Source organism: Lissotriton vulgaris, chromosome 7 (genome assembly GCF_964263255.1).
Source record: "Lissotriton vulgaris chromosome 7, aLisVul1.2, whole genome shotgun sequence".
NCBI lineage: Eukaryota > Metazoa > Chordata > Amphibia > Caudata > Salamandridae > Lissotriton > Lissotriton vulgaris.
In genome coordinates, this window is record NC_141695.1 from 1,437,731,755 (window position 1) to 1,437,759,258 (window position 27,504).

The window sequence follows — 27,504 nt, forward strand, 5'->3', positions numbered from 1 at the left end:
AGCTTGGTATAGATGAAAATATTGTGTACTTCTTGGCAGACCTGCATAGGGACCTTACGGCCACAGTTAGATATGATTACAAAGGTAACTATACAGGAAAGATAAATATTGTGAATGGGGTCAGGCAGGGCCGCATCTTAGCCCCCTTGCTTTTTACCCTTTACATTAATGACTTGGGTGCAGTGTTGGGGGCGGCATGCAAGGATATACCAATGGCGGGTAAATCTATGATACCGGCTCTGCTTTATGCAGATGATGCCGCTCTTTTAGCCCGCACAACAGTAGGCCTCCAACGTCTTTTAAATTCATTTTATAATTTTATGAATGCACTAGATCTTAGTGTCAATTATTCTAAACCCCATGTAATGGCGGTGGGCAGCAAGGGTAAAAAACTGAAAACTTTGTATTGTGAGGGCAATATATTATCCCGAGTCACGAGTTTTCCATATTTAGGGGTCATCTATGATGACAGCTCCACATGGTTGCCCCAAATGGCCACTAAACGTAATGTTTTTGTAAGATCAATTCTGGCCGTTCTTGATTTTTCACGCAAATTAGGGGTGAAACCATTGGAAGCCGTCCTGAAAGTTTATGATGCAAAATGGTCTCTTTAGCCATGTATGGAGCAGACCTGTGGGGTTTTAAAAATGTAAAATTGTTACAGGTTGCAGAGGATACATTTTTTAAAAATATCCTATCAGTGCCACAACCAACCCCTGGTTATATTGTTCATCAGGAACTTGAGGTTGATTATTTGGAAGATCGTATAGCTGTGGCACCACTTTTAAAGTGGATTACAACATGGTTAAACCCAGAACTGGTTTTAAATCATGAGGTTCTGAGTGATTGTCTGGCCCTGGACTATAGTCACTCCATCCCATGGCTGAAATATGTTAAAACATTAGCTGATTCATTAGGTCACCCGGAATTGTTTACCCAGCCCCAAAAATTAGTCAAGGGAGACGTGAAATGGGATAAAGACACATTTAAGCTTAATAAGGGTTTTGCAAGGGAGGAAATGGAACTGAGTAAGACGACTGTGAGGGCTCATCAGCTCTTAAACGTTTCTACCGACACTGAACTATACATGAAAATAGTCAACAACACTAACCACCGATTTCTTTTGACTAAGTTCATGTTGAATAAACTCCATCTCCTTCTTACTGCACGCCCAGGATGGACCAAAATGACAGATTTGAATATCTGTCCCTGTGACGGGTTTTCTATAATGGACACTGTTCATTTTATGTTTTTCTGTAAATATTTTGTGGAGATACGGAAAAAGTTTATTGTACCCCTGATTAAATATAAAAGGTTCAGACATGTTAAACCTGCCCTTATGTACCTCCAGCTGCTGTTGAATACCTGGGAAATATTTAACGTGGCGAGTTTTTTAACAATAGCTATGAGACTAGGGAAAAAAATCAATTGGACTAGTTGTAAATAGTAGATTTTAAGGGTTTTTAACTAAATATTGTGTTTAGCTTCATTTTAAAATGTACTATTACCTTGATTTCTGATGTGTGTATACTTTTATGGTTTTTGATATGAACCGAATAAAGTACTTTTGACTGACTGACTGATTACTTTGTTACGTGGGTCGGCTGCAGCCTCTCCCCTGTGCCCAGTATTTTTAACACCCCCAGCCAGAGGAACGACGTACACCACGACGCCCTATGGGAGGGATGGAAGGTCGACGAGTCTTTACTTGATCATCCTTAGGGACTGAAGAAAGACGGGCTATAGTAATCCAAGCATCTCAATGGATGCGGAACCCGATTTATACTCTGGAAGATATTTGGAGTACTATGAAATATTTTGAACCAGTTACGCAACAACTAGCATTGGAGCATATGGCAATAAGATTGATTTCCTTATGGGAGCAATGTTTTCAGGAGGGACTTGCCCCCCAGATATTATGTGATATCAAAGATCGAGCTTTTAAATTCGAATTACAGGTTGAGGAAGTATTTCAAAATGTCAAAACTCTGGTAGAGTATCGGGACCGAATGAATAGGAAATATCCAGACGTAGGAGCACAGTACCCAATGAGGGAAGTGCACCGGTTAGAGGCGGCAGACCCGAGAGCAGAGGACGGCCCGGGACCAGGGTTCGATTCCCGGCGCGGCAGGTTTCTGGACCAGGGTCAGCGGACTCGATAATTCTCTCGCCTCGGTGCCCACTCTAATCAGCGATCACACTCGGCAACTCTGGGCATTAGCTTGCCTCATCTTCACTAACGGCCCCACCAGACGGCCGGGGATGCCTGGTCTCACCCTGGAGATACCCATTAAGGGACCATCTCTCAGGGAAGCCAGGAAGGGTTTCGCAGCGGTCGAAGCGCCTTGGGACCCTACGGGTAAGTAGTGCGCTATATAAATGCCTATACATTTACATTTACATTTTCCATCCCGAGATCCCTGAAGTATTAGGCGGAAGGGGCCAAATCACCAGACCACGTATAGAGGCACGTTTCCAGGAACAATGGGTTTATACCCCCTTAAATGGAGTGAAGTTCTCACCTTAAAAGCCAAACTTCCTGATCCTCGAAAGAACCCCACGGCTTATTATTAAGAATTGACAGAAGCCGCGAATTCGGCCATTATGACTTTAGCTGACATAAAGTTATTTTTCATTCTTCTGATCCCAGTACACATATGGAGACAGGTACATGATTCAGATCATGCTGCCGAACTTGGAGGGACCTGGGATCAAATTAAGGCATGGGATAAAGACCGAAAACCAGGTGACAAGCCTAAAGACGAAATTTTGGCCATACCTGCCCGGATTATTACATATATGCAAACCCTTATCCCCCCTCGAAAGGTGGATTGGGATAAGTTAACAGCCTGCAACCAAAAGAAGGATGAAAATGTATCTGATTTCTTTACTAGATTCGAAAAAGTATTTATTGACTTTAGTGGACAATATCTGTCCACGGAAGGTGGCATACGGCTATTTGTGAATAGATTTGTCACTAATTTGTTACCAGAAATCAAGACCCGATTACAGGCTGCTGAAAGCACTTGGACCACTTCAACCCCCTCGGTTATTCTTAGCATGGCCCAGTATTATGAACACCGAGAGAATGAGAGTAAGGATAAGTCGGACAAAAAGGTTAAGGAGTTGAAAACCAGAGTATTGCTACACCAAGTCAGTAGAGGTTAGGGTGGTAGAAGGGGAGAAAGGGGAGAAAGGGGCTCCTTCCCCAGAAGAGTAATGATGAGAGGAGGAGGAGGTCAGGGTCCTAATATAGGGATTAATCAGTGTTCCAATTGCAGACAAGAAGGACACTGGCGAGCCCAGTGTCCGTTATTATATGGACGGGGTGGTTTTAATCGAGGATGAGGAAGAGGATGTACTGATCGGAATAGTATGAGACGTGGTGACAGATCCGGCGATGAGTCGGGAAAGAATAATTTCGATGATTTCCAGGGAAGGCAATATTATAATGAGGATTATCGGGAAGACAGCTATGATGGGAATAATTATGCATGAGACAGCCAGGGCCATATATCAGTACCAGTTGACCAACAGGGGCCTTATGTACAGGGGCAATTGATGGGGACATCTGAGAAGTTTTTTGGTGGATACTGGAGCAATGAATAGTTCTGTTGCTCATACATTGGTCCCAGGGGCTGCTCTGCATGGCAGAATAACGTATCAGTGGGATTTTCAGGAATTACCGTGGTAAGCCCCGTCTCAAAGCCACTTCCCTTTACTATCGGTCCTGTTGTACTGTGGATTCACCATTCTTGCTTACTTCCAGTTGTGGCGAAAATTTGCTAGGATTGGATATACTAAAGAAGATGCATGCTCCTATTTATTGTTCTCCTGATGGTGTGTATTTAACATTGCAGCCTCCTATCGAACGTCTGTCCCAATGTTTTGTCAAAGATGCACCCCTCCCACCTGAGTTTTCAGATATACCACACACACTCTGGGCAAAGGGGGATACGGATGTCGGATTGTTGAAAATACCGCCTGTATCTATAACATTAAAACCAAATGCGCATTTACTGCGTGTTCCCCAATATCGAATTTCACATGAAGGTGAACAGGCTTTATTAAATGTCATTCGTGATTTGATTAAGAAAGGAGTAGTAGAAGAAACGGCTGCAAATATTTGTAATAGCCCCATTTTACCAATTTTAAAAAAGGCCCCTTTAGATGGTGATCCTGATTATAAAGATACTTATTGTTTTGTAAATGACCTTAGAGAGGTTAATAAAATAGTGGTTCCCCCATACCCTGTGGTTCCGGACATCACTGCCATCCTGACTATGATTCCCCCTACTGCACAGTATTTTTCAGTAATCGATTTGAAGAATGCTTTCTTTAGTATCCCAATACATCCTGGCAGTCGTCATATTTACAGATTCTCATTATCTGGCTGCAGTTTCAGATTTTGTCGCGCACCTCAAGGCTACACCGAAAGTCCTAGTATTTATAGCCAAGCTCTAAAAGCAGTATTAGATGAGTTGGTCCTCCCTCCTGGTAATGTTCTTGTCCAATATGTAGATGACATTTTGGTGGCATCCGACACAGCAGCTGGTTGTAAGGAGGCCACTGTTCGACTGTTGCACCATTTGGAAGTTAATGGTAATAAAGTGTCCTTTTCTAAATTTCAGTATTGTCGACAGGAAGTGACCTACCTCGTTAATTTACTGTCGAAAGAGGGGAGAAGACTAACTCTTGAACGAATAAATGTTATTACTAACATGTCTGTGCCTCGTACTCAACGTGATGTTCGTTCTTTTCTGGGCATAACCTCTTACTGTCGCCAATGGATTCCTAATTTTTCTCTTCTGGCTAAACCTTTGTTGCATTTGGTTACCAAAGATGTGCATGAACCCTTGCCCTGGACGATTGAATGTAGAGATGCTTTTAATTCTTTAAAAACTGCTCTTTGCTCTGCACCCGTCTTTGGTACTCCGGACTACCGAAAACCTTTTGTACTTTATGTGCATGAAGTGGACGGTTGTTCTCTTTCAGTGTTAACACAGGGTTTTGGACGAAAGCAACGACCCTGTGCATATTTTTCGCAGTACTGGATAATGTTGCCGGGGCCCTTCCCAGCTGTCTAAGGGCTACTGCTGCTGTGGCGGTGGCCATTCGACAGTCGGAGGGGATTGTTTTAAATACAGACCTCACAGTGATGGTACCGCATGCTGTGGATATATTATTGAATCGAACAAAAACTCAGCTCCTTACGAGTGCACGATTGACAGGTTACGAATTAACTCTATTTGCACCCCACATTAAGATTAAAAGATGTGCCACTCTGAATCCAGCCACGTTACTACCTCTCCCTTTGAGTGATCAAAAGGACGATGTCCATGATTGTATATTTCGGACTGAAGAAGAAACCAAGGGACGTGTAGACCTCACTGACTTCCCTTTATCTGACCCACAAGGGGAGTTGTATGTGGATGGCTCCTGTTTTAAGTTACCAGATGGCACAACAACAGCTGCTTATGCTATAACTACCCTTAGAACAGTAGTAGAGACTGCTCGGGTTTCTCAGCATTCAGCACCAGCAGCTGAACTAATAGCATTATTGAGGGCATGTGAACTGAGTAAAGGTTTAAGAGTAAATATTTTTATAGACAGCCAGTACGCCTTTGGTGTAGCCCATAGTTTCGGGCGGCTGTGGAGGGAACGAGGATTCCTTACCTCCCGTGGTCAAAGAATACAACATGGCCCTTTAATTGAAAGATTGCTAAGTGCTCTAACCTTACCAGAGAAGGTGGCTATCATTAATTGTAGTGCCCATAAGAAAATCACAGACACTGCAGGAAAGGGAAATGCTTTCGCTGATCAAGTAGCGAAAGAAACAGCACAAACCTAAACGTCCACAATGTTCCCTAGTGTAGCAACTCGATGGGTGGCGGAGACTACAGTATTTGACATCACTATTGAAAGTGTTAGAGAATTGCAGAAAGAAGCCACTCCCGATGAATTATTGAAATGGGAACAGGAAATAGGGCGGTTAGACAAAAATTATTTCTGGATTGATTTGACTGACAGACAGAGATGGCCATGGTGTATGCGGTAGTAGTGATGGCCCATGGCACTGCCCATATTGGAGAAAAAGGTATTTGTGCATTATTGGACCGAGTGTGGAATAATTCAAATATTCTAAAGACAGCGGCCCATGTGGTTAAATACTGCATGGTCTGCTTGCAGCATAATCCCAGAGGGAGAGAGACAGTTCTTAGTGGACATTTTGCACCCCCTTCTTTGCCGTTTGAAGTATTGCAGATGGATTATATTCAATTTGATAGAGTAAACAATGTCAAGTCTGTGTTGGTGGTGATTTGTGCGTTTAGTAAATGGGTTGAGGCTCAGCTGGGAACCTGCACACACGCACACTTCTTTTTAAAATTTATGCTTTATTTTGCTGTCTGCAACTAGCGTGATTTAATACTGCTACTTGCATGTTTTAACTTGTAGCTTGTGTGTTTAGACTCTAGCCTCTGCTGACTTTGGGCATTGTCTTCATAGCACGTGTTCATTGAAGCTATTACAGTGTGTGAGAGGCATTGTTTACCTACCTGACTCCACACTCGATCTTGGACGCTGCTCCTAAGCGCGGCCGCCATATTGGGGGAAGTTGGTTGGCACGCTAGTGTTTAGCGTCAGGCGACCTTAAAGATCGAACTTCTTTCCGCCTTGCTCAGATCTGTTCCTGAGGCTCAGCCGGGAACCTGCACACACGCACACTTCTTTTTAAAATGTATGCTTTATTTTGCTGTCTGCAACTAGCGTGATTTAATACTGCTACTTGCATGTTTTAACTTGTGGCTTGTGTGTTTAGACTCTAGCCTCTGCTGACTTTGGGCATTGTCTTCATAGCGCGTGTTCATTGAAGCTATTACAGTGTGTGAGAGGCATTGTTTACCTACCTGACTCCACACTCGATCTCGGACGCTGCTCCTAAGCGCGGCCACCAGATTGGGGGAAGTTGGTTGGCACGCTAGTGTTTAGCGTCAGGCGACCTGCCTTCGCCCTATAAATCCAGTATGCCTACGAGGACGTGCAGCGGACGAGAGCAGCGGGCGCGCCTTATGCGCGCCGGACGGGCGCCTGCGCCCGTCCGCGTCCCGGAGGCGCCCGGCACGGCAGTAGACCGAGCTCATTTAAACTGCACTGATGAGAGGGTAATTTCCTTTGATCGTGATACTCTACTTAGGCTGGGGAAAACCTCTTACTTGGGCTGCACTAAACATCTATGTGACCCTGTTAAGGATAGGCATGTCTGTGAGACTTGTGCATGGTCTTCTTCCACCTCGCTTTTTTCACCAGTTACTCTGGGTTTAAACAACATTACCGAAGAGACCTCTGTGAAGGCCCCCGTGTATCCATGCATGCTTTTAAACACCCGATCTCTCGGTAAGCATGCTTTAGACCTTTTCAACCTACTTTCAGAACAGAAGCCGTCATGTCTTTTTCTTACGGAGACATGGCTAGGCGACTCCTCCAGTCCTGACATTGCTACTGCCCTTCCCCCTAACTATTATATAGTCAGGAAAGACCGAGAACTGGGTAGAGGAGGAGGAGTGGCAATGGTAGTAGACAAACGTTACACCTGCTCTGTACTTGAAATTGACAACATTCCGGGGGTTGATTCATTAGGCTTCTGCCTATCTTTCTCCCCGCACCATTCCTGTGCTGGCCTTTTAGTCTATCGCCCACCAGGCCACCTGGGCCCATTTTGTGATAAACTTCACCAAACCTTATCCCCCTCTTGCAACAAAATATAAACATCTTCTTCTTCTCGGAGATTTTAATATCCACATGGACGAACCTGAGTCCAGTGACTCTGTCAAATTAAATGACACTACTAGCATGTTCAATCTTTTACCTTATTTTTTTGTAGCTACACATAACAAAGGTCATTTGTTAGACCAAGTTTTTTCTTCTCTGTCTATTCAACCCTATCCACCACTTCCGGTGATATGGTCAGACCACTTCCTATTAAATTTTGATATTGTGGGTCCCTCTAAAGTTTCCTGCACGGAAAATGGCACTCAATCGAAGGCATTTCGACCATTCCATCGTGTCACGACTGACATGCTGGAGAAGTCCTTAGCACTTTATCCATGCCCACGGACTGGTAACCTTGAACAGGACCTCTCTAGCTTTCAGTCCTGGCTCGTTCAACGTTTTGATGAATTGGCACCCATGCCTACCAGATCCTCAAAGTCCCAACGTATCTCAGCCCCCTGGTTTACCACCGAACTTCATGAGATTAGGAAAAATTGCAAGAAAGCCGAACGGTTATGGCGTAAAAGTTATGATGCCCTGTTAAAAATATGGTTTAAAAATCTTATTAAGGCCTATCACAAAGAAATCACACTAGCGAAAAAGGCTTTCTTCGCTAAAAGAATTGACTCAGCCTGTAACATCAGCAAGGAAATATTTAATATCGTTAGGGAATTCACCTCCCCCCTTGCTTTAAACCCCAAATTCTCTCCCTCTGAACTGAACTCTGGGTCAATCAGTTGGCTAGCTTTTTTTACAATAAAATCCTGAAAATCCAGGCATCTTTTCCGCCTGTTGCTCCCGCCATCGATCCTGTTCCCTCTTTCCTTACTTTGAACACATCACAGGGCACCCATATTCTGTCTGATTTTCCTCCTCTGTCGTTGGAGGCCTCACTTGACCTGTTGCAAAAACTGACATCGGGCTCCCCCTCAGATCCTTGCCCTGCCAAAATCCTCTCAAAAATGGCCCCCGTTCTCAATTCTCTGATTAATCCTCTCCTCAATGCCTCCTTTATCTCGGGTGAGGTCCCAAAGGCCTGGAAAAAGGCTCATGTCATCCCTCTCATAAAAAAATCTAATTTGAACCCGTTGGAGCACTCTAACTATAGGCCAATATCTCTGCTTCCTGCCCTCGCCAAACTCGCCGAAAAGCATGTACATTCCACCTTGTCACAATTCTTAGAGGCCCATGACATTCTCCATCAGACGCAGTCAGGCTTCCGCTCTAACCTCAGTACAGAAACAGCATTACTGGAGGTAACGGAGACCATAAAGGGAGTGACTGATCGCGGAGGGAAGGCAATGCTGGTACTATTAGACCTCTCAGCGGCCTTTGACACCGTCCCTCACAACCGGCTCCTTTTTAGACTTCAGGAGATCGGTATTAGAGGGACGGTGCTCAATTGGCTTAAGTCCTTTCTCTCCGAACGCCAACAAATGATCTGGTCACCCCCTTTTTCAGGAACAGTTCCATCTCTTGATGTGGGAGTGCCACAGGGATCAGTTCTTAGTCCCACTTTATTCAACGTTTATCTCTCCCCCTTGGCTGAACTAGTGGAGACCTTTGGCGCGCGTATCGTGTCCTATGCGGACGATACGCAGCTGCTTTTTACCTGTGACAAGAACTTTGATTTCGCGGGTGACTCTATTAAAAGCTGCTTAGAGGCAGTCTTTTCCTGGTTTCAGTTAAACCAGCTTAAATGTAATTCAGACAAGTCTGAAATTATATTTTTTGGCTGCTCTCCTGATACTCAATGGAAATCTTGGTGGCCGGCAGATATGCATCCTCCTTCCTCTCCTACTGCGATCGCTAAGAACCTGGGTGTCAAACTTGACAATGGTCTTACCTTCAAACCACAGATCCTTGCTTTAGTCGACCAATGCTTTGGCCTGCTACGTACACTTAGGAAATTTCTACCTCTATTGTCTCAGGCTCACAGGAGAATCACTGTACAAGCAATGATTGGATCCAGGCTTGACTATGCCAATGTGCTCTATTTGGGGCTCCCAGAATACCTCCTATCTCGCTTACAGACTGTCCGAAACTCCGCTGCAAGGGCCATTTTCGGCTTAAGCCACAGATCTCATACCTCGTCCCTCCTTGAGGCACTTCACTGGCTTCCGGTAAGGAAACGTATCATCTTCAAGACTTTGACCTTGACCTTTAAGTCCTTACACGGTACCAGTGCAGTTTACCTCAGGAAACATGTTCAGTTCTACCATCCTACCAGATCGCTACGTTCAGCCACACAAGCCCTTGCTGTCGTTCCATCTGTGAAGCACTCACGCATTGGAGGTCGCTCCTACAGAGCCTGTGCCCCGCAGCTTTGGAACAAGCTCCCCCTCTCCCTGAGAAAAGCTGACAACCTCCTGTCCTTCAGGAAAGGCCTAAAGACCTGGCTTTTCAGCCTCTAGTGCGCCTGTTTTCTGCTCTACGTCTCTCTACAGATCTGCACAGCGCCGGGACACTCTGCCTGAGTAGCCGCGCGCTATATAAACCACATATTAACATAACATAACATTGAAGCATACCCCACCAAAGAGAATACTTCCATAGCCACTGCAAAAGCCCTGATTAAAGAATGTTTGCCTCGATTTGGTTTGCCCCGCATTATATGGACGGACAATGGGGTACATTTTAATGCAAAACTCGTTAAATATATTTGTACGGGGTTGCAAATAAAACAGAAATTTCATGCAGCACGACACCCGCAATCTGCAGGACTGGTCGAGAAATATAATGGCATATTGAAATTAAAGGTGGCAAAGATACAAGACAGTACGGGTTTGAGTTGGCCTGATGCGTTGCCCCTAGCATTGATGTCAATAAGAGTAACCCACCATTCCTGGGCTGAGCTGTCACCCTATGAAGTTTTTTTTGGTCGGCCAGCCAATGTCTGGGGTGTCCCAAGGCCCAGGTCTTTCCATTATCTTGATTATCCTATGATGACAGATTATCTGTACGCTTTAACTAAAGATCTGCGTTCCATTTATCAACAGGTGTCAGCAGTACTGCAGCCGCTGCTGGAGGGTCCCGGACATCGTTTGGAACCAGGACAGTGGGTCCTAGTGCGAAATTACCAACTGAAATCGAGTCTGGACCCCAGGTGGAGTTGTCCCTACCAGATTCTTTTGGCCACTTGAACAGCAATAAAAGTGGATGGGAAAAAGCACTGGATACATGTGTTGCATGAACCGAGACGGAGTTCTGACACAAGAAGGAGAACGAGGATTGAGTTTTGTGCCTTTCTCGGACGCTGTTGAAATTGGGCAAGAGGAAGGGTTGTTGACGCCGCGAGGAGTCGAATCAGCCTTGGTTTCTGAAACTCGTGATAAGGCCGATTCCCCTGAGTCTTCTGAAAGAAGTGTTACATCAAATGTCCCTGCTGCTGTGTTGTTCCATGATCAGGAGCAACCTGGCCATCTTCGATACAATTTACGGCCCCGAAAACCACGCGATACCCCAGTTTTGGATTGTAGAAGACAGGAAAAGACTTGAGTTGTAGGGTTGAAAAATAGTGCTTTCCTGGGGTATTGAGCAAGACACTGGACTGAACCCATTGAGAGCTTGGAACTGACACATTGCTCTGTTCAGAAAGAAAGACTACATGAAGGGCCTAAAATTGCAATGACGAAAGTACAGGGAAGATTGTTTTCTGTGGATGAATAATAAGAGCCTGCCTGTGAGGCTTTAGACGGACACAGGGAGAAGAAACCCTCTGGCAGTTGGCTTGCATTTTTTTTCCCCGAGTTTAGTTTGGACTTTTACTTAGAATGTATACCTTTGCCCGATTTGCCCTTGACGATGAGAGACCTCTCGCTCCCAGACCATTTCTCGAAAATGTTCCTATGTTTTATGGTTGGGCTACCAGAGTGAAGATAGCTTTTGTAATAACCATTGCAGTAATTATGATAATATTAATGAGTGTGTTTATGTATTTTGAATTTCAATACCCTATGCATAAGGTATTAGGAACTACAGAAACCCCACCCGAGCATTTCTTTTACACCTTGCCTCCCCATAAAGAGCGACATTGAGAAACCTATGCTAAAAATGTATTCTTAGAAATGTTGCATGAGGCCCATATCACCACAAATAAGACAAACTGTTGGGTATGTGGCCTTTTGCCATCTGTAATGCATCGCCATGATTTATTCATTTCTTTGCCATTATCACACTTAGCGAGTTGTGAAGCCTGGTTTCAGTTACTATCCCTCATCTATTTGCATTATGTAGCTGATCCCAAAAGATATACTGAAAAAGATTATGAAGCTGTCTTAAGGTATATAGAACGCCATCAGGGATTTGATGCACAGGGTAACCAAGGGGAGTGATCTTTAGATCCAGATGCCTGTATGAATATGTATACTACGTATGAAAATGCTACTTGGCTAAAGAAAGAAATTATAACTTTTTGAGCAATATTTTCAGCATTTCCAGGATCGTACTGTTACTGATGATAAGGCAATGACAGCTCCTATCCTGAATAGGACTGCTTCCTTTTGTATACAAGAAAAAGGTCATGTTAAGGTAGGGGACAGTAGATGTAACTATACTTACATTTTACATACTGACAGCACCCCACCTTTGATAACTCCGCCAAATGTGTACTTTGTCTGTGGTGAGAATGCCTACACTTGGCTTTCCAGAGGATGGGGAGGGCAATGTTACCTGTCTTTCCTGTATCCTCCAGGGTATATAGCTTCTTCTAATTATCACAAGACACACCAGTTGACCAAGCGAAGTTCGAATCCCTCCCGAGCTAGTAGAAGTATTGATACTGAAGGCACTGATCAGACTGACACTGCTTCTCAGCAGTTTGTAGATATCGCAAAGGGTCTCTCTCAAATATGGGGTCCTATTTTTACTAGCAGGGATGTTAGACGTCTCTCTAGAGTAGTGGAAAACGTAGTTCAAACCACTACAGGGATTTTGACTAACCTAACGGTAGAGCTTCAGGCTACGAGGCTTGTATCGCTTCAAAATCGGATGGTGCTTGACATCATCATAGCTGATCGAGGAGGACCATGCCGGGTGATCGGCAGCTCCTGCTGTGTAAATATTCCAGATTCTGCTTCAACTATACATTTGGCCATTCAGAAATTACATTGCCTAGTTGCGGAAGTCCATGCTGACACTGGTACCTGGTCTTTAACCAGGTGGTTTTGGAACCTTCTCTCCACTTGGGGCTGGAAAATTTCCATGATTCTGGCTGGAGCACTTGGAGTGGTATTTGTTTGTTGCCTGTGCCTTCATTGTGGGCCGGCATGCTGCTCCTATTGTGCTGCCAAACTCACGTCCTCCCTGACCGTTTCACGACAGACAAAAATTGAGAAGCAGTTAGCACAAAAGGAGGTTAAGGACCTCATGCAAATAGATGAGGGTGTGTTCTCAGATTAGGAGGCCTGTTAAATTATATATTGGCTACACCACGCCAAAAGGGCGGTCTGAAGAAATATAAATCGATATTATGTAATATTGACCTAATGTATCCAATATATATTAGCATACCGTCTTTTAGAAACACCCCCTTAGTGAATACGTTTACATTAGGTGTACATTAAGACTCAGGCCTTTTCTGAAGAAACACCATGTTGGTTTCATTTCCCCGTACCTCTTTCTCTTGTTAGGAAAACACGTGACATGCAGCCGAGAGGAGAGCCTGAAAGGTCGGCCTGGGCTATGAAAAGACCATTGATTCTAACGTAGGAAACTCACGGTCGCATCTGTCTTTCTTGTAGGATGAGCACATTCTTGCAGGCGCCATGCCTGCACTCCCGTGCACCAGAATGAATGGGAGGCACCTCCACTGACCTACCCCCCCTGAATAACTTGAGCTGAGTTTCGAACCAATCAATTGTGCCTTATATGGGTATTCCTGTTGTTTTCTCAAGAACTGGTACTTTTCCTTGTACGGGGTTTCGATGAAGTATGCCGAAAGTATATATGCACTGTTTTAAATGTAATCCAGGAGTCTCCTCTGCACATCTTTGAGAGCGGTGGCGAGAGGGAGGCTCCCCTATATAGGGCGCTTTTGCAAAATAAATGATTGAACCTTCTCCATTGCCGACTGATTTATTCATGGTAAATAAGGTATATCGGCTATTGGTAAGTATAGCTCCATGGTATATTTTTTTAGTACTTCAGTATGCTGTGCATTTGCATGCACAAAGCAGCAGGCACCGCGCGGTGCCTGCGGCATTGTGCATGCAAATGCAGGGGGGTACCATAGGTACCCCCCATGTGCACCCCCCACCCCCCTTCACCATGGGGGCCCGCAACGGGCCCCCAAAGAAGGAACTGTATGCATTTTCGTGGCGTCATTGCTGCCACGGAAAGGCATTCCTTCAAGGCCATCTTAATATGGCTGGTGGTGTCTGATAGACACCACCATCATATCAGGCCTTTTCCGCCGCGGTCGCAAGGCAGAAAAGCAGCGGACGGTATTCCCCTCTGCCACGGTCACCACCCCCATTGTAATATGGCGGGGGAAGAAAGGTGGCAGACGGGCAAGGATGGCGGACTGATTGCCACCACCTGCATGGCGGTGGCGATCCGTCCGTCATCCTAATGGACCCCATAGTGTCTAGTGGGTGCTGTCTGTAGCTGTAAGAACCTGTGGCGAGCCGGCATTGCTGTGGCCTAGTTGCGCGCGGTGAGCCCTGGGCTGGTGTGATGCTGCAGTCCTGAGCGAGACAGCTTATGGCCCGGACCTGAGCCTGGTGGGACGTCGCTGGACTGGCGAGGATGTCCCCCTGCCTCTGAGAGATACAGTGGTGGCACTCAGGTGGTGAGAGAGACTGGGGCTGCCCCTGTGTGTCGCGCTGGTGGTCTGGCGGTCAAGGAAGCATCGCCCCGGCCGTGACCAGAACTCACCTGAGAGTCCTGCACCCTGCTCTTGTGTGGCAGCAGGGCTGCGGCTATTCATCCTGAGTCTTCCTGCCACTCGGTAAGCCTTGCTGGAGGGTGGAGGCTCCGGAGTGGGGCAGCTTGGCGGAGACTGTCAGCAGAGGAGCCGGGCCGCCATCTTTGCATCAGGTGCGCCGGAAGCCCGATACGAGTCAGGCCACCTCAGTGGCCTCTCAATCTTTGCATGCTGGGGGCTCTAATAGTGGAGGAAGAGCGGCTTGGGACACAGAGGTATTGCCAGTATCCGTTCAGAAATTCAACGACAGGCAAAGCGCGAGGGACGATACATACCGAGGTCGCCCTCATTGGGTATTACCACTGAGAGACTGCGCATTTACAATCACACTGTTGCCTGCAGCTAAAGCGGCCTGGAGGGCCCAAATGCTGTAGGGGTGTTGCTGCATGATCCCTGGGGGAATTGTCATTCTAAACAGATCCCCTGTCTATTGCTGCACATAGCTGCTTCTAGTGGCGTAGAATTCTTACACTATACCGACCGATTTGAACAGCCAACATTTGCCAGGTGCCAGCCCTCCCCTACTCACACCACCCTGGGGCAACAATACCTGTGTAGTGTGCCTGCGGCTATGTCTGCGCCGGAGTAGCGGGTCAGTGTTACAGTGCTAGAGTGGCCCTTCTGTAGCAGAGGCAGAGTCAGCATCGATCTGGGTCCTCCCCTCAGTAAAAGTGCGGGACGCTTATCTATTTGCATCACTTGGTTCATCGTAATTGAAGCAGTTGTTCATTTTATTCTCCCGCCACTACCGCCGCCGGAGTCACTGGGAGCAAAGCGCTGGACTCTCTGGTCTCGAGTGAGGAAGGCAGAGACCAGAGACCACAATACCCAGAATCCTAGGAGGCACGCACGCAGCCCATGCCAGCAGTCAGCGCCAGGGAGGCTCTTAAAGGAGGAACAGGGCCCCCGCAGCGCGGGACTCGCACGGGCGTGCCCGGGCCAAGGGCAGAAGGGCGGGCCCGTCTGCGCCAGTCCGAGACCAGTAGATGCTGGGCTGGGCCACACCCCTTGGCTGCAGGTTGCTGGTTTGCCGTTTAACTCAACTGTTGCCATCCTGATATCCAGCCATCTAGGCATCAAGATCGTGGAAGCAGGTAGGCATGTTCCTACAAATAACATTCAGCCACCACTTGGACACACATCACAAGCTTTGGTAACAATATGCCGTGACAGGACGGTGTTTTTTTTGGACTAGTGCTGGATACATATTACGAGCATCTATACAGAAGGGGTTAGCCCCCCTGATCTTAATGTGCCTGTGTTTATTGTTTATATTTATTTTATTTATTAGTCCATCTGTACTGTACTGAAATCACCTAAAGCCATCTAAAGTTATGGGGAGGCGTAAGATCCAGACGGGGCTAGCTGGGGCTAAGGCAGTGCCCAGCTTAACTACTACAGTTGCGACAATGGACTCTTTTTTGCAGACGGCAGCCGCCGTTATTGACATGGAGATCGAACTAGTGAACAGACGTCCCTCTAGATCACCTTCTAATGGATTGCACCCACCCCTAGACCGCTGTTCGCTACAGATACAGGCAGTCACTTAGCCTCCAACATCACGGAGGAAGAATGGGTGGCCCACTTCCAGTCTATGGTTAAGGGCTCTACAACCCACACTGGACAGCCACCTTGGGAAACTAAAACTGACAGTTTGGTTTTTGAGCATACGGAGGTGGAGGTGGGGATCGCCGGTCTAACCTGTAACAAGGCTCCGGGCTCGGACGGAATTCTGCCGGACCTTTATAAATCAGATCCACCTTTTTGGGCACCGATCCTCGTGGCTGTGCTTAACGCGGCAGCCAGGGATGGCTGCCCTGAAACTTGGTCTTTCTCTACCATTGTGCCAGTGTTTAAAAAGGGGAATCGCAACAGTACGTTTAGTTATTTACCGATCTCCCTTATCGACTCAATAGTAAAGGTGGTGGGAGGTGTGCTATTGCAAAGATTATCCTCATGGGCTGAGGAGCATAACATCATCTCCAGCATCCAATAAGGTTTCGCCTGGGGCGGTCGACGGTGGCCCAATGTCTAAACCTCTACCTGACCCTTGGTAAGTACACGATGGCCTGCCCAGGTACGATCTACATGGCCTTTATGGACCTCTCTTCCGCATTTGACTGTGTCAACAGGGTCAAACTGTGGCAGTCCATGAGGGCCATGGGGGTGGAGGACAATATCGTGGACTTCCTAATGGGTCTGCATAGGGACACCAAGGGGAATGTTAGATATGCCCAGGATCTTCGGGTTTCTAGGGACTTTAAAATCGGAAGGGGGGGTACGCCAGGGCTGCATTTTGGCCCCCTTCCTGTTCAATCTTTATATAAATAACCTCGAAGGAGCCTTGGTTGCAACAGGGGCTGATTTTCTGCATATAGGGCCACGGGGTCTCCCCGTCCTACTGTATGCGGATGACACGGTCCTTATAGCTAGAACAGCCAGGGGACTCCAATCTCTATTAGACTCTTTTCTGATTTTCATGGGGTCTCGAGACCTAGCAATCAACAACGCCAAATTCTATATCTTACAGGTAGGGGCTAGGCCCATGAAAAAGCACTCCTTTGTGGTTGGCCCTGAGAAGGTCCCCCTGACGACAGCGTTTTCATACCTGGGGGTTCTGTTGGATGACCGCCTGAAGTGGGGGCCCCTCACACAGAAGAAAAAGGGGGAGTTCACTCGAATAACTGCCGCTATTTTCAACTTTGATGCTAAGATGGGCAAGTGCCCAATCGCAGCCATGTTGAAAATGTATCAGGCCAAAGGTGTAGCAACTGCCTGTTACGGCAATGAAATCTGGGGATACACCACCCCAGATGCATTGCAGGTGGTTAAGAATAACTTCTTAAAACGCATGCTGGGTGTACCAAATAGTTTATCAAATTTGGCAGTCCACGAGGAATTGGGGGTTCGATTTTTATGTGACACATTGGCACTGCGCCCTCTAGAGATCTGGCTTAAGTGCTGGTTAATCAAGGAATTAGAGCTCACCCAGCAGATCATAACTGACTGTATGAGCCTTGATTATATGTCTTGTATCCCATGGCTGAAATACATTGGAGGCTGTCTTGCAGAGCTGGGTGTCCCTGATCTTTTTTTAAAACCCTCCACTATAGTAAAATATGATGTGCAACTGTTTGAGAAAGCTTTCAGCTGCATCAGGAAGCTAGAAATAGACGAGTTGGAACTACGAAAACCCAGCGTTCACAAATTTTTGGCTCTAAAAACCAACTTATCGACTGAGCCATACCTTCTGGGAACATTGTACACCTATGAGCGGTTTTTATTGTCCAGGTTCCTCTATGAACTTTTTCACTTATTACTTGCCGTTCCAAAAGGGTGCAGTAGAGGACAGGTGTTAGCACCCTGTGGCTGCGACAGCGTGTCTCCACAGGACTTGCTACACTTTATGTTCCTCTTGCAAATTTTAGGAAATTCCACTGAGACATTTTTTGCATCCCCTTTTAAAGAGGTTGTATCTCCAGATGCTAAAACCAGACTGTATCTTTTTTATTGTGGGATATTTTAAATCAGTGGTGAGAACAAAGGCTTGTCTGGAATCATAGCCATCTTAGTGGGAGAAGGTGCCCTTTGCTTCAAATCATGGTTTATGTGTCCTTTTCTTTTAAATGTACAGATTTTCCTGTTTCTCATTTATTGTTATAAATTGTAAATTTTAAAAGTTACCTGAAATCATCGGTGAGAACAAGGACTTGTTTAGTACGCTAGTCCGTTATAAACTGTAAATCCTAAAGTATCACTTTTTATGAGGTGCGGACATGTTGTAACTTTTATGGTTTTCGTATTGTAAAACCAAATAAAGTTGTCTTTCATTTGATTTGATTAATGTCTAGTAGAGTGAGAGAGAGGAAAATAGTTTGTTTTATGTATATTGAAATGTGACCTTTAAATGTATCAATTATATATGTACCATGGTCTATAAACTGCAAACAAATATTCATAATCCATACACCTTTGTTCCCTTTGCAAAGAGTATGAATCATCATCAACTTTTTAAATCAAAATAATCTAAAGGTGTGACAAAGTCCTTGAATTCAATTTTGTAAGAACAAACACATACTGTCTCCACGATACTGTTGAAATCCACAAAATATACATGACAGAAAGTTTCATTCCGATTCATACTTCGTTGTCTCTATCACCAAGTTGTGAGAAAATTGTAACATATCTGATTCGGCAAAAAAAAAAACTGTGTTAGGTAATATTGTACTCAAGATTAAAGTGATAACTCTCCCAATCTGTATAACAAATGTAAATTTTTGAATGGATTCACGTTCTATTACAACTGTTATTAAGGCTGTTTTCTGTGCCTCAAAGATAGGAAAACCCACACGGACATTTTAAAATGACAACCTACAAAATTAACTATTATAGATAATAACACTATGGCCCTAATAACGATGCCGGTCGGATGTGTGTCCGACCGGCAACGTGTCGGAAAAGAAGCTGACGACTAGTAGTCGGTGGTTCCATATGACAAAATTAGATGCGGCCACCCATTGTGGCTTGTGCAGTGGCCAAAAAAGCCTCAGCACAACCTGCATTGGAAAAATGGAAGTTTGCAAACATCCAAGCACCGTGTGCCAGGTACTATATGGTGCCTGGCAGGCAGGATAAGGATTTTTGGTGACTCCCAGGCCTCACAGCGGAGGCCACAGATGAATGGGGACAAGCTAGCCCCCCCCCCCCCTCCCCACCCGCCTGAAGTCCGTTTCAAAAGCCTTTCAATGGCAGGCAGACTGCCATTGAAAGGCTGCCTAAAAGGGAAATCATAATCCTACTGCGGTTCCTGAGTAGGCCTGCCCCATTTTAGGAGATTACTTTCCAACCTCTGCCCTGACCAGATCATACAACAAGCTTCCAAACAAACTTGTTAGAAAATGCTTTAGATTAGACTATTAAATGCCACTTATGGCTAAGTTTCACCCCCACATGCATCATCCCGGGTGTTTGCGAATTCTAAATTGCGAAAAATAGCGATTCGCAATTTAGAATTCTCAAAACGGGATGTATCAATATTTTCGGTAAATTTATGCGATTCGGTAAAAATCGCAATTTTTACCGAATCGCATAAATTACCGAAATACAATTTGCAAATTCGCTATTCCCATTGGTTCCTATGGCAATAATGCCAGAATCACAGAATGTACTTTCCATTTTTATTGGTGAAATGTTTTTTTTAAATAAATTAAAATAAAAAAATATTCAAACCCTTAATGCTTCTATCTTAAACATTTGTATAAGTTATTCCACACCAGTAAAATATAATCAAATATCTGGTGCAGGGGCCAGCACATTTATTATGCTGCTTCGATTTAGCCATACATGCCACCATTGTCTCCAATTGCCTGAAGCACAACTCATCAAATGAAATGGCAGATTAAATGGACTTCAGAGTCCTGTGTTACTCATATGGAAAATGTTTGTATGCAACGACTGAAGTCATAGTTTCATAAATCATCCCCATTTGTTATTTGATATGGGTTCTGTAAGTAATCAACAATAATGTAGAGGAGCTTACATTCCTTTCTCACCATGTATGTCATCTTCAATCATATAAATAACATAAAATATATTTTTCTCATTTTTTTTCTTAACGCCCTCGTTTGTTTGTTGTAATGTTAATAAATGGTGCCTACAATCGTGATAGTTTTTCTTGAGATTTGCCGTAGTCTATTGGAAGCACATCCATAATGAATGTGAAAAGTATTGTCTACATTTTTTACAAATTACAATTAGGAAAAATATTCAGTACTAACAAACAGAAATAGCCATTTGGGATCTACATTGTCTTGGCTTTCACTTCAAAACAACTAGACTAATTTTATTCAAAATAACCCTCAATATTTTGCCTGGCCCGTAAACTTGAAGTAACTGATTTCATATAGATTAATTAATTTTCTTGAGCATTATTGAAACGCATAAAAAAATATGCGACTAGAACATTGACTCAGATCATAACTATGTTGTACTACTAACTACTTGTTAAATATCAATCCTATAAATGAGGGCATATTTTAAAATATCTGCATTGCATATTACCTTTTCCAATCGGTTTTACTCTACTGAGTTGTGGAGAGCTTGTTGATGCTTGTTTGCCTTCAGTAGATGTTGACTGCCATTGCCCTTTTAAGAATAACAACTTATTGCTGCCTGTGGGGGCGTCCTGCAATGCAGTTCTTTGTGGCATGTTTCCTGTTCCTTTGGTAAGCTGTACAAACCCCTGTTTTGCATTTACTGTTCTTTCTGTTTCTCGGATCACCTCTGTATGTGGCAAACCTGGGAACTGTGAAAATGAAGCTGTCTGCCCTTTTCTCTGTTGAAGTTTAGGAATTGTTTCCTGACAGTCCATATGGGCCAAATGTCTGGAAGAAAAGCTCTGTTTAGACTCATTTAGGTCCTCTGATATGGATGTCATCTGACCAGGGCCAAAGTTCACAGGGTTTTGAATAGCAGCTATATAGGACTCACGGAAACGGCACCCGGTTTCCTGGAGTTTGGGGTCAAGGTTTAGCTTTCTTCTTAAGCAAGGTGTACACGCATCCTTTTCAGTTTCAGGTGGTTTCCAACAAGTCCACCTTTCTGGTGCCAGATTTGCATTAAAATCTTCACTGACCAAAGGAAAGGGTTTACTCTGCCCTCTTGTAGACAGACCTGATATGTCTGTTCTTTCAGCCAACCCTTCCATCTTTATGGAAGATGCTGATGGTCCACCAAATCCAAATGCCTTTTCCAAAGATTCTAGTTGTATTTCCTCAGAGATTTCCAAAAGATCCACGTAATCACCCTCCTGATCCTGGATAAGCGTATCACTTAAAATTGGGTCTTCAGTTGGAGAATGATTATATAAAACCCTTTTCAGGATTCCTTGGTCCTGTTTCCATCTGACCCTATTATTCATGTAATCATAGCACACGTTATTCGTCACATCACCTTTAAAATCAACATGTGTCATTTGTAAATCTGTATCAGAAAAAGTCATCTGAGTCTTTGACTTTGGCTGCTGTTTGTCATTGGATTCACTGATATCAAGAACATCAGTTTGAGAAGACACCGTTTCCTGAATGTGATCTCGCTCCACTTTGGATTTCTCCACAAATACTGGAATCACTATACTGCACCAAGGCACTTTGGCAATGCCAGTCTCAGTAGCCAAGAGGCATGTGTGCAGAGGTGCTTCATTCCGGTTTCTATTTACCTCCTCCAGCCACTTTTCGGAAAACAGCACATGGTAGGAAGAGTCCAACACAGGTATTTCTTCCAGAGTATGAAGGTTGTCAGAGAGACATTTCAGCAGGACACAAACTGACTGCTCTCCGTTGGTTTTGGCGTGGAGGTAGAAGTCACCTGGTCGTAGTAAAAAGGGGCTGAGTGGTGCAATGTGGACCACAACCTTCTCATGGAGACACAGAGGCCAGCCCTCGTGCACGAAGAGACGGCCAGGATATGCAGCCTGAGGGAAGAAGACAAATCTAATTAATGAGGGCTTTGATCAAGACTTGACTTGTTATGAGACATGCCCACCAAGCCTTATTGACACTTCTTAAGTAGATACGTTCTTGTATTTGAAAAATCTTTTTCATTCTGTGAACTAGTACAATATGAATAGATTGAATCAACTGAGAACCTAGGGTCATTTGATAGTAGAAGACATAATAAAATGTTCTTGTTCTTTAAAGTAGTCCAGTTCCAGTTAAAAAGGACTCAAATGTTCACTCTTTAAGTAAACAAGTACAAATACTTCATGTTAACAGATGACTGAATCACGTTAAATCAGGAAGCCTGACCATTGCAATCTACAACATTTGATTCTGCTTACCCACACAAAAAGTAAAGATGATGGTGAATAGCTGATACCTTATCTGAAGATAAGGCCTACTGTTGTGGGTTGTAGTATATATCCAATATTTGTTTGAAGAAAACTTCTGCTGGCCCGGCTACAAATCTCTGGCTGTCTGTTTAGTTGACAAGATGTATTGATAAAGAACATTAGCACCAGACTCACTGCTCAGCTGGAAAGTCCATTCAGGGCCATATGTTTATCAATGTTTATTATAATTATTGACTCATGTTTGTTGATTAGAGCTAACTACTTTAGATATTTCAGTATGTCAAACTCTCGTTCAGAAGGAAAGAGCAACGATTGTGTGCTATAATGACTGAGAAACACTGATTGAAAGAAAGGTTCACATATTTGATGTATTGTAATGATTCTATTGCCCTCTTAAATAAAAACTGAATCGTCCCTACTTAGAAGCGGACTTCAGTCACTTTAGAGGAGAGAGAATTATTGACACTTGTTTAGCAGACAGGGAAGGTCTTTGTCTCCACACTATAGATACTGGTCTGCTCTAGTTTAATGTAAGCCCAATTACAGTGGACTACAATTATCGACATGTCAAGAACACTAGTGTAAATAGTACTGGACTAAATGACTACATACAACATTTTTAAGAAGAGTGGTTGCATCACAGTGACTCTCATTATTTTTTATATTATTTGGATATAATAACTACAAAAGAAATTCCTAATGAAAGTCCAGCTACTTGTTTGTAAGGCAAACATGTCCGATTGAGGTTTAGCTAGAGAGTTAGAAAAACAGAGTAGTTGGAAAAAAATGTAGACAATTAGAAACAACAGTTTCGATAATGTAATACAAAGACAAGTGGTTTATTTTAAAATTCAAAAGGAATAAATTTCAATTTAACATCTCTCAAAGTAATATTTCTTCTGACACTCGGAGGAATGGTGAAAATGCATTGGCTAGAGGTATGATTGTGATGTTGATTTCTGTTACAAGATGCAGGAATATGCACAATTGATACAGGACAACTCCACTTGGCACCACCCCTATTCAAGTCAACATGTAAGGCGTTGATGGTACAAACACAGTTTATTAAACTGGTCATCATTTCTGTAAAATAAAAGAACAGTGGTTTGTCCCAGATGACCTTTAAATGGCAGAAAATTGATCTGTGAAGAAAGATCTGATTTCATAGGAAGAGAGGAGACAGGAAAGACAAAGGCTGGTATGTCACAACAAATTTGTGCATAGGTACAGAGACAGTGGTCATTGTTTTTACAGCCAGCTCACAGTAACTTACACAAGCTGCCTGCTGGATGCGTTCAAACTGACGTTTGGTAGGGATCAGAAAGTCCAGAAGACAGTGCAGCCCATCTCCATGATAATCTGTCTCAATGATACGGAACAACTGGTCGAGAACTGTAGCAGCTGTGGCTTCAAACGGTGGGTAAAGGGAGGAGAGAACATGCTGCACAGTGGTGTCAAGAGATTGGGGGTCCTGGAAGAGAAGATACACAATGGGTCAGTAATATGCACAGTATACAGTGACATAATTAACACTGTGAAAACTCCAAGAGAATAATCACAAAGCCTAAAAGAAGAAGAACCTTAAATATGCTGCCATAATTGGATGCCAAAACACTTAGTAGATGCAGTTATAGAATGCCACTCTAACATTCATGCACAGTCACATAACTGCAGTCAGTTAATGATATGGAAACTGTGACAGACGTTTAACAAATATTGGCTAAGCCGATAAACTCAGCATTTTTAAAGTGAAATCCTCAAGTTTCATTAACAACTACTAATTGGTGCCACGCCCACGAGGAACATGGCGGCGGGCTGAGAGACGGTCGCGGACGCACCTAGGAATCCCTGAAGACTAAATGGAGAGAGAACGAGTTTTGCGCGAGAAGAGATTTTGAAGTCTTATGTTCCCTGCATTGAGGTGAGATGTGATTACTGCAGCGCGAGAGGGTCCCGCACATTTTTTAAATCGGTCTCGCTTTGCTTTCTCTTTTTCGAGGCGACGGCTGGCTCAGACACGCAAAGAAGAGGTCGGCACTAGGACCTGCGCCCACCTGTGTTACTGCTGTTACTGTATTACTGCTCACGCTGGAAGAACGCCGGCGGTGTCTGTGGAGCAGATTTCGCTCCGTTCTATTTCATCTTAAACTAAGAGGACCGGTGTTTAATGTCTATAAACAACCTTGCAAGGCGGAGGCTGGGAAGAAGCTCTACTCACTTGCGGTAAGGTGGGGTGAGAAGGGGGATTCAGCAGCAAATTACGTGTTTTCTTCTGGGAGGCAGGATTGTATGGAGCAAGCGCAGACTGAGGCTCCAGCTGTTAAAAATAACTTTGTACATTTGAACATACTACCAGTGCAGGAGCCGGCTTTATTGAAACCTGTTGAGTCAGCAAAAAAGCCAATAGCAACTGCTTTAACCGCTGCGGCCGAGCCTGCCACTGTAGATATAACCTCGAGTACAGTGAGAAGAAGAAATACCCCCCCAATAAGAAGGAACAGGTATCAGCTGAGATCCAGGGTAGAGCTAAAAGAAAGGGGTGCCTTGGAATTTGAAGAGAGGGAAAGACCTATGCCATTAACCCCATGTAAAAGAAAAAACAAAAAAAACACCTTAGTAAAAAAATCTAAAGGAGTAACTCTCGATAACCAGGTGGTGAAGAGTACCCCTTCACTCAAATCTTACTTTAAAGTCTTAGATCAGGCCATGAGTTCCGCCACACAAATGGAGGATAGTACTAGCACTATATCTCTAAAAAATCTTTTTGGGCCCCTAGAGAACTTGGGCAACATGGAAAATGCTGGGTCATGGGTCCCCTTGAATGGGGGAGTGATATGTGAGGAAGTGGGGGGTGCTGAGACCCTGAAATCCGCTGGTTTAGAGCATCAACAGGCTCAGCCGAATCCTCCTGAGTTTAAAAATCCAGGTATACTCCCTGCACCGTCTACTCCTGTTAATTTAAATAAAGCACCTTCTGGCGATAAAACGCAAGGAAAGCAGGACACCAGACCTGAGAGTCAGTCGGTAACAGCTAAACCTGTACAACGTAGCTCTAAGGGGGTTGGTGAGGGAACCAGGAGGCAGGATCTTAATAAGGATAATCAATCAGACTCAGTTTCAGCTCTTACTAGAACGAGAAGAGGTTCCGAAGAATTAGGTGAGCAAGAGAATGATCGCTTGGGGGATCTCTTTCGATCATTGAGAAGCGATATGATGTCAACATTTGAGATATCAGAGACTAATCAAAAAACAATACACAACAGATTCGACCTTTTGGAATCTAAGTTAGATGATGTTATTCTTCGCACAGGAAATCTGGAAACAGAAGTAGCAGCATTGAACAAAACCGTACATGGAAACTTAAAAGGTATAGATACTTTGAAGGCCCAAAATAGAACATTGGCTATGGATGTCGAGAGATTGGAGACCCAGGCACGTAGGAACAACCTAAGGATTCTGAAAATACCAGAGGGGGAAGAGTTGGAGGACATAAAGGGATTTGTTTGCAAGCTCCTGAGAGAAGGCGTTTTAAAAGATCGCCCAGACATAGACCTGGAAGCCGAAATTCAAAGAGTGCATAGAGACCCTTATAAGAGACGCACAGAAAGGAAAGCACCTAGGAAAATATTGGTAAATTTTCAAACATTTAGGGCTCGATTCCGATCCGGTAAAATGCGCTCCGAATCGTCATACGGAGCAATTTTCCCTGTACGAATCGTACCCGTACACGTCCCCGTACGTACGACGAAGTACGATCCGTACCAGGAGCCAAAGACAGTACGAGTCGTACAGGACTCTGTACGACTAAAATATCCGTACGAGTCTCACTCGGAACCCGCTGTACGTGACATCGCTACGGTTCGCGGCTGGTTTTTACGACCCAGCAAGTACGATTCGTGTCGGGTACGCAACGTACAACCCTTTTTTTTACGGGAGCTGGAAACAGCCGTAAACGCATAGTTCACGCCGAAACAAGTACAGAACGGCCCCCCCCGGGGACGCCGCGTACCCCCATGATCGCCGGGGTACACGCCGTACCCCTGCGATCATGTGGGGTACGCGGCGTACACCCAGCGTACATGGGGTACGCACCGTACCCCATGTACGGTGGGTGTACGTTGCGCACCCCATGTACGCTGGGTATACGCCGCGTACCCCACATGATCGCAGGGGTATGGCGCGTACCCCGGCGATCATGGGGGGTACGCCGCGTACGGTGTGTATGTGATTGAGCGCTTTTCCGTACGAATCGCACTTACCTGACGCGGACCGTACGAATAGCGTCCTGATCCCCCGGTCCGGATCGTACTCGCCGGGTCGTACGGTGTGTTTACGAGTCGTACGGAAACGGCTACGAATACGAATCGTACGGGGGATTATTTTTACCGGATCGGAATCGAGCCCTTAGTGTCAAGGAGCTCATTCTGGGGAGATGCCTGTCGAAAACAGACCTTCGTTATCGGTCCAGTCCTTATCTTATCAGGTCTGACATAGGTGCAAGAACTGCACAGAGACAATGGGAGCTGGGCACCAGAATGCCAGACTTGAGGTCATTGGGTGCGCACGTGCAGATGAGGTTTCCTGCCTTGCTCAGGATTATGTGGAAGAATAAGACCTATAGTTTTTCACAGCCAGAAGAGGTTGATAATCTTTTAGGCCGAATGAGAAATGATCAGGAAGATCAATAAAGGGCAGATTTTGTTACTACTCCTAAAAATAATAAAAAAAAAATATATATCTCAGGGATTAAATAAAGAGTAAATCGAAGCACGGGAACGCTAAATCACGGTATAGGGAACACAACTTATTTAACGCTACACTTTTCACTCGCTATAATATATTTGATTTGGTCAGGGGATTCGCCTAGGTGCTCCGAAAGGCGAAGCCATCGTCTGGTATGTTGGGGGGGTTCCTCAGGGGGGAGGGTGTTCACTGGGTGGAGGGAGCAAAGGCAAAATGA

General features: G+C 44.7%; 1 protein-coding gene across 2 annotated transcripts in view; it reads right to left on the reverse strand.

Annotated features, from left to right (window-relative positions):
* Positions 1-27,504, reverse strand: part of KIAA1755 (KIAA1755 ortholog) — a 696,136-nt gene that overhangs the window by 450,228 nt on the left and 218,404 nt on the right. For both annotated transcript variants that reach the window (XM_086932242.1, XM_086932241.1), the window contains exons 2-3: positions 23,818-24,015; positions 20,756-22,166 (exon numbers count right to left, since the gene is read on the reverse strand). In XM_086932242.1, coding sequence (XP_086788368.1) covers positions 20,756-22,166; positions 23,818-24,015 — 1,609 coding nt within the window. The remainder of the gene's footprint in view (positions 1-20,755; positions 22,167-23,817; positions 24,016-27,504) is intronic.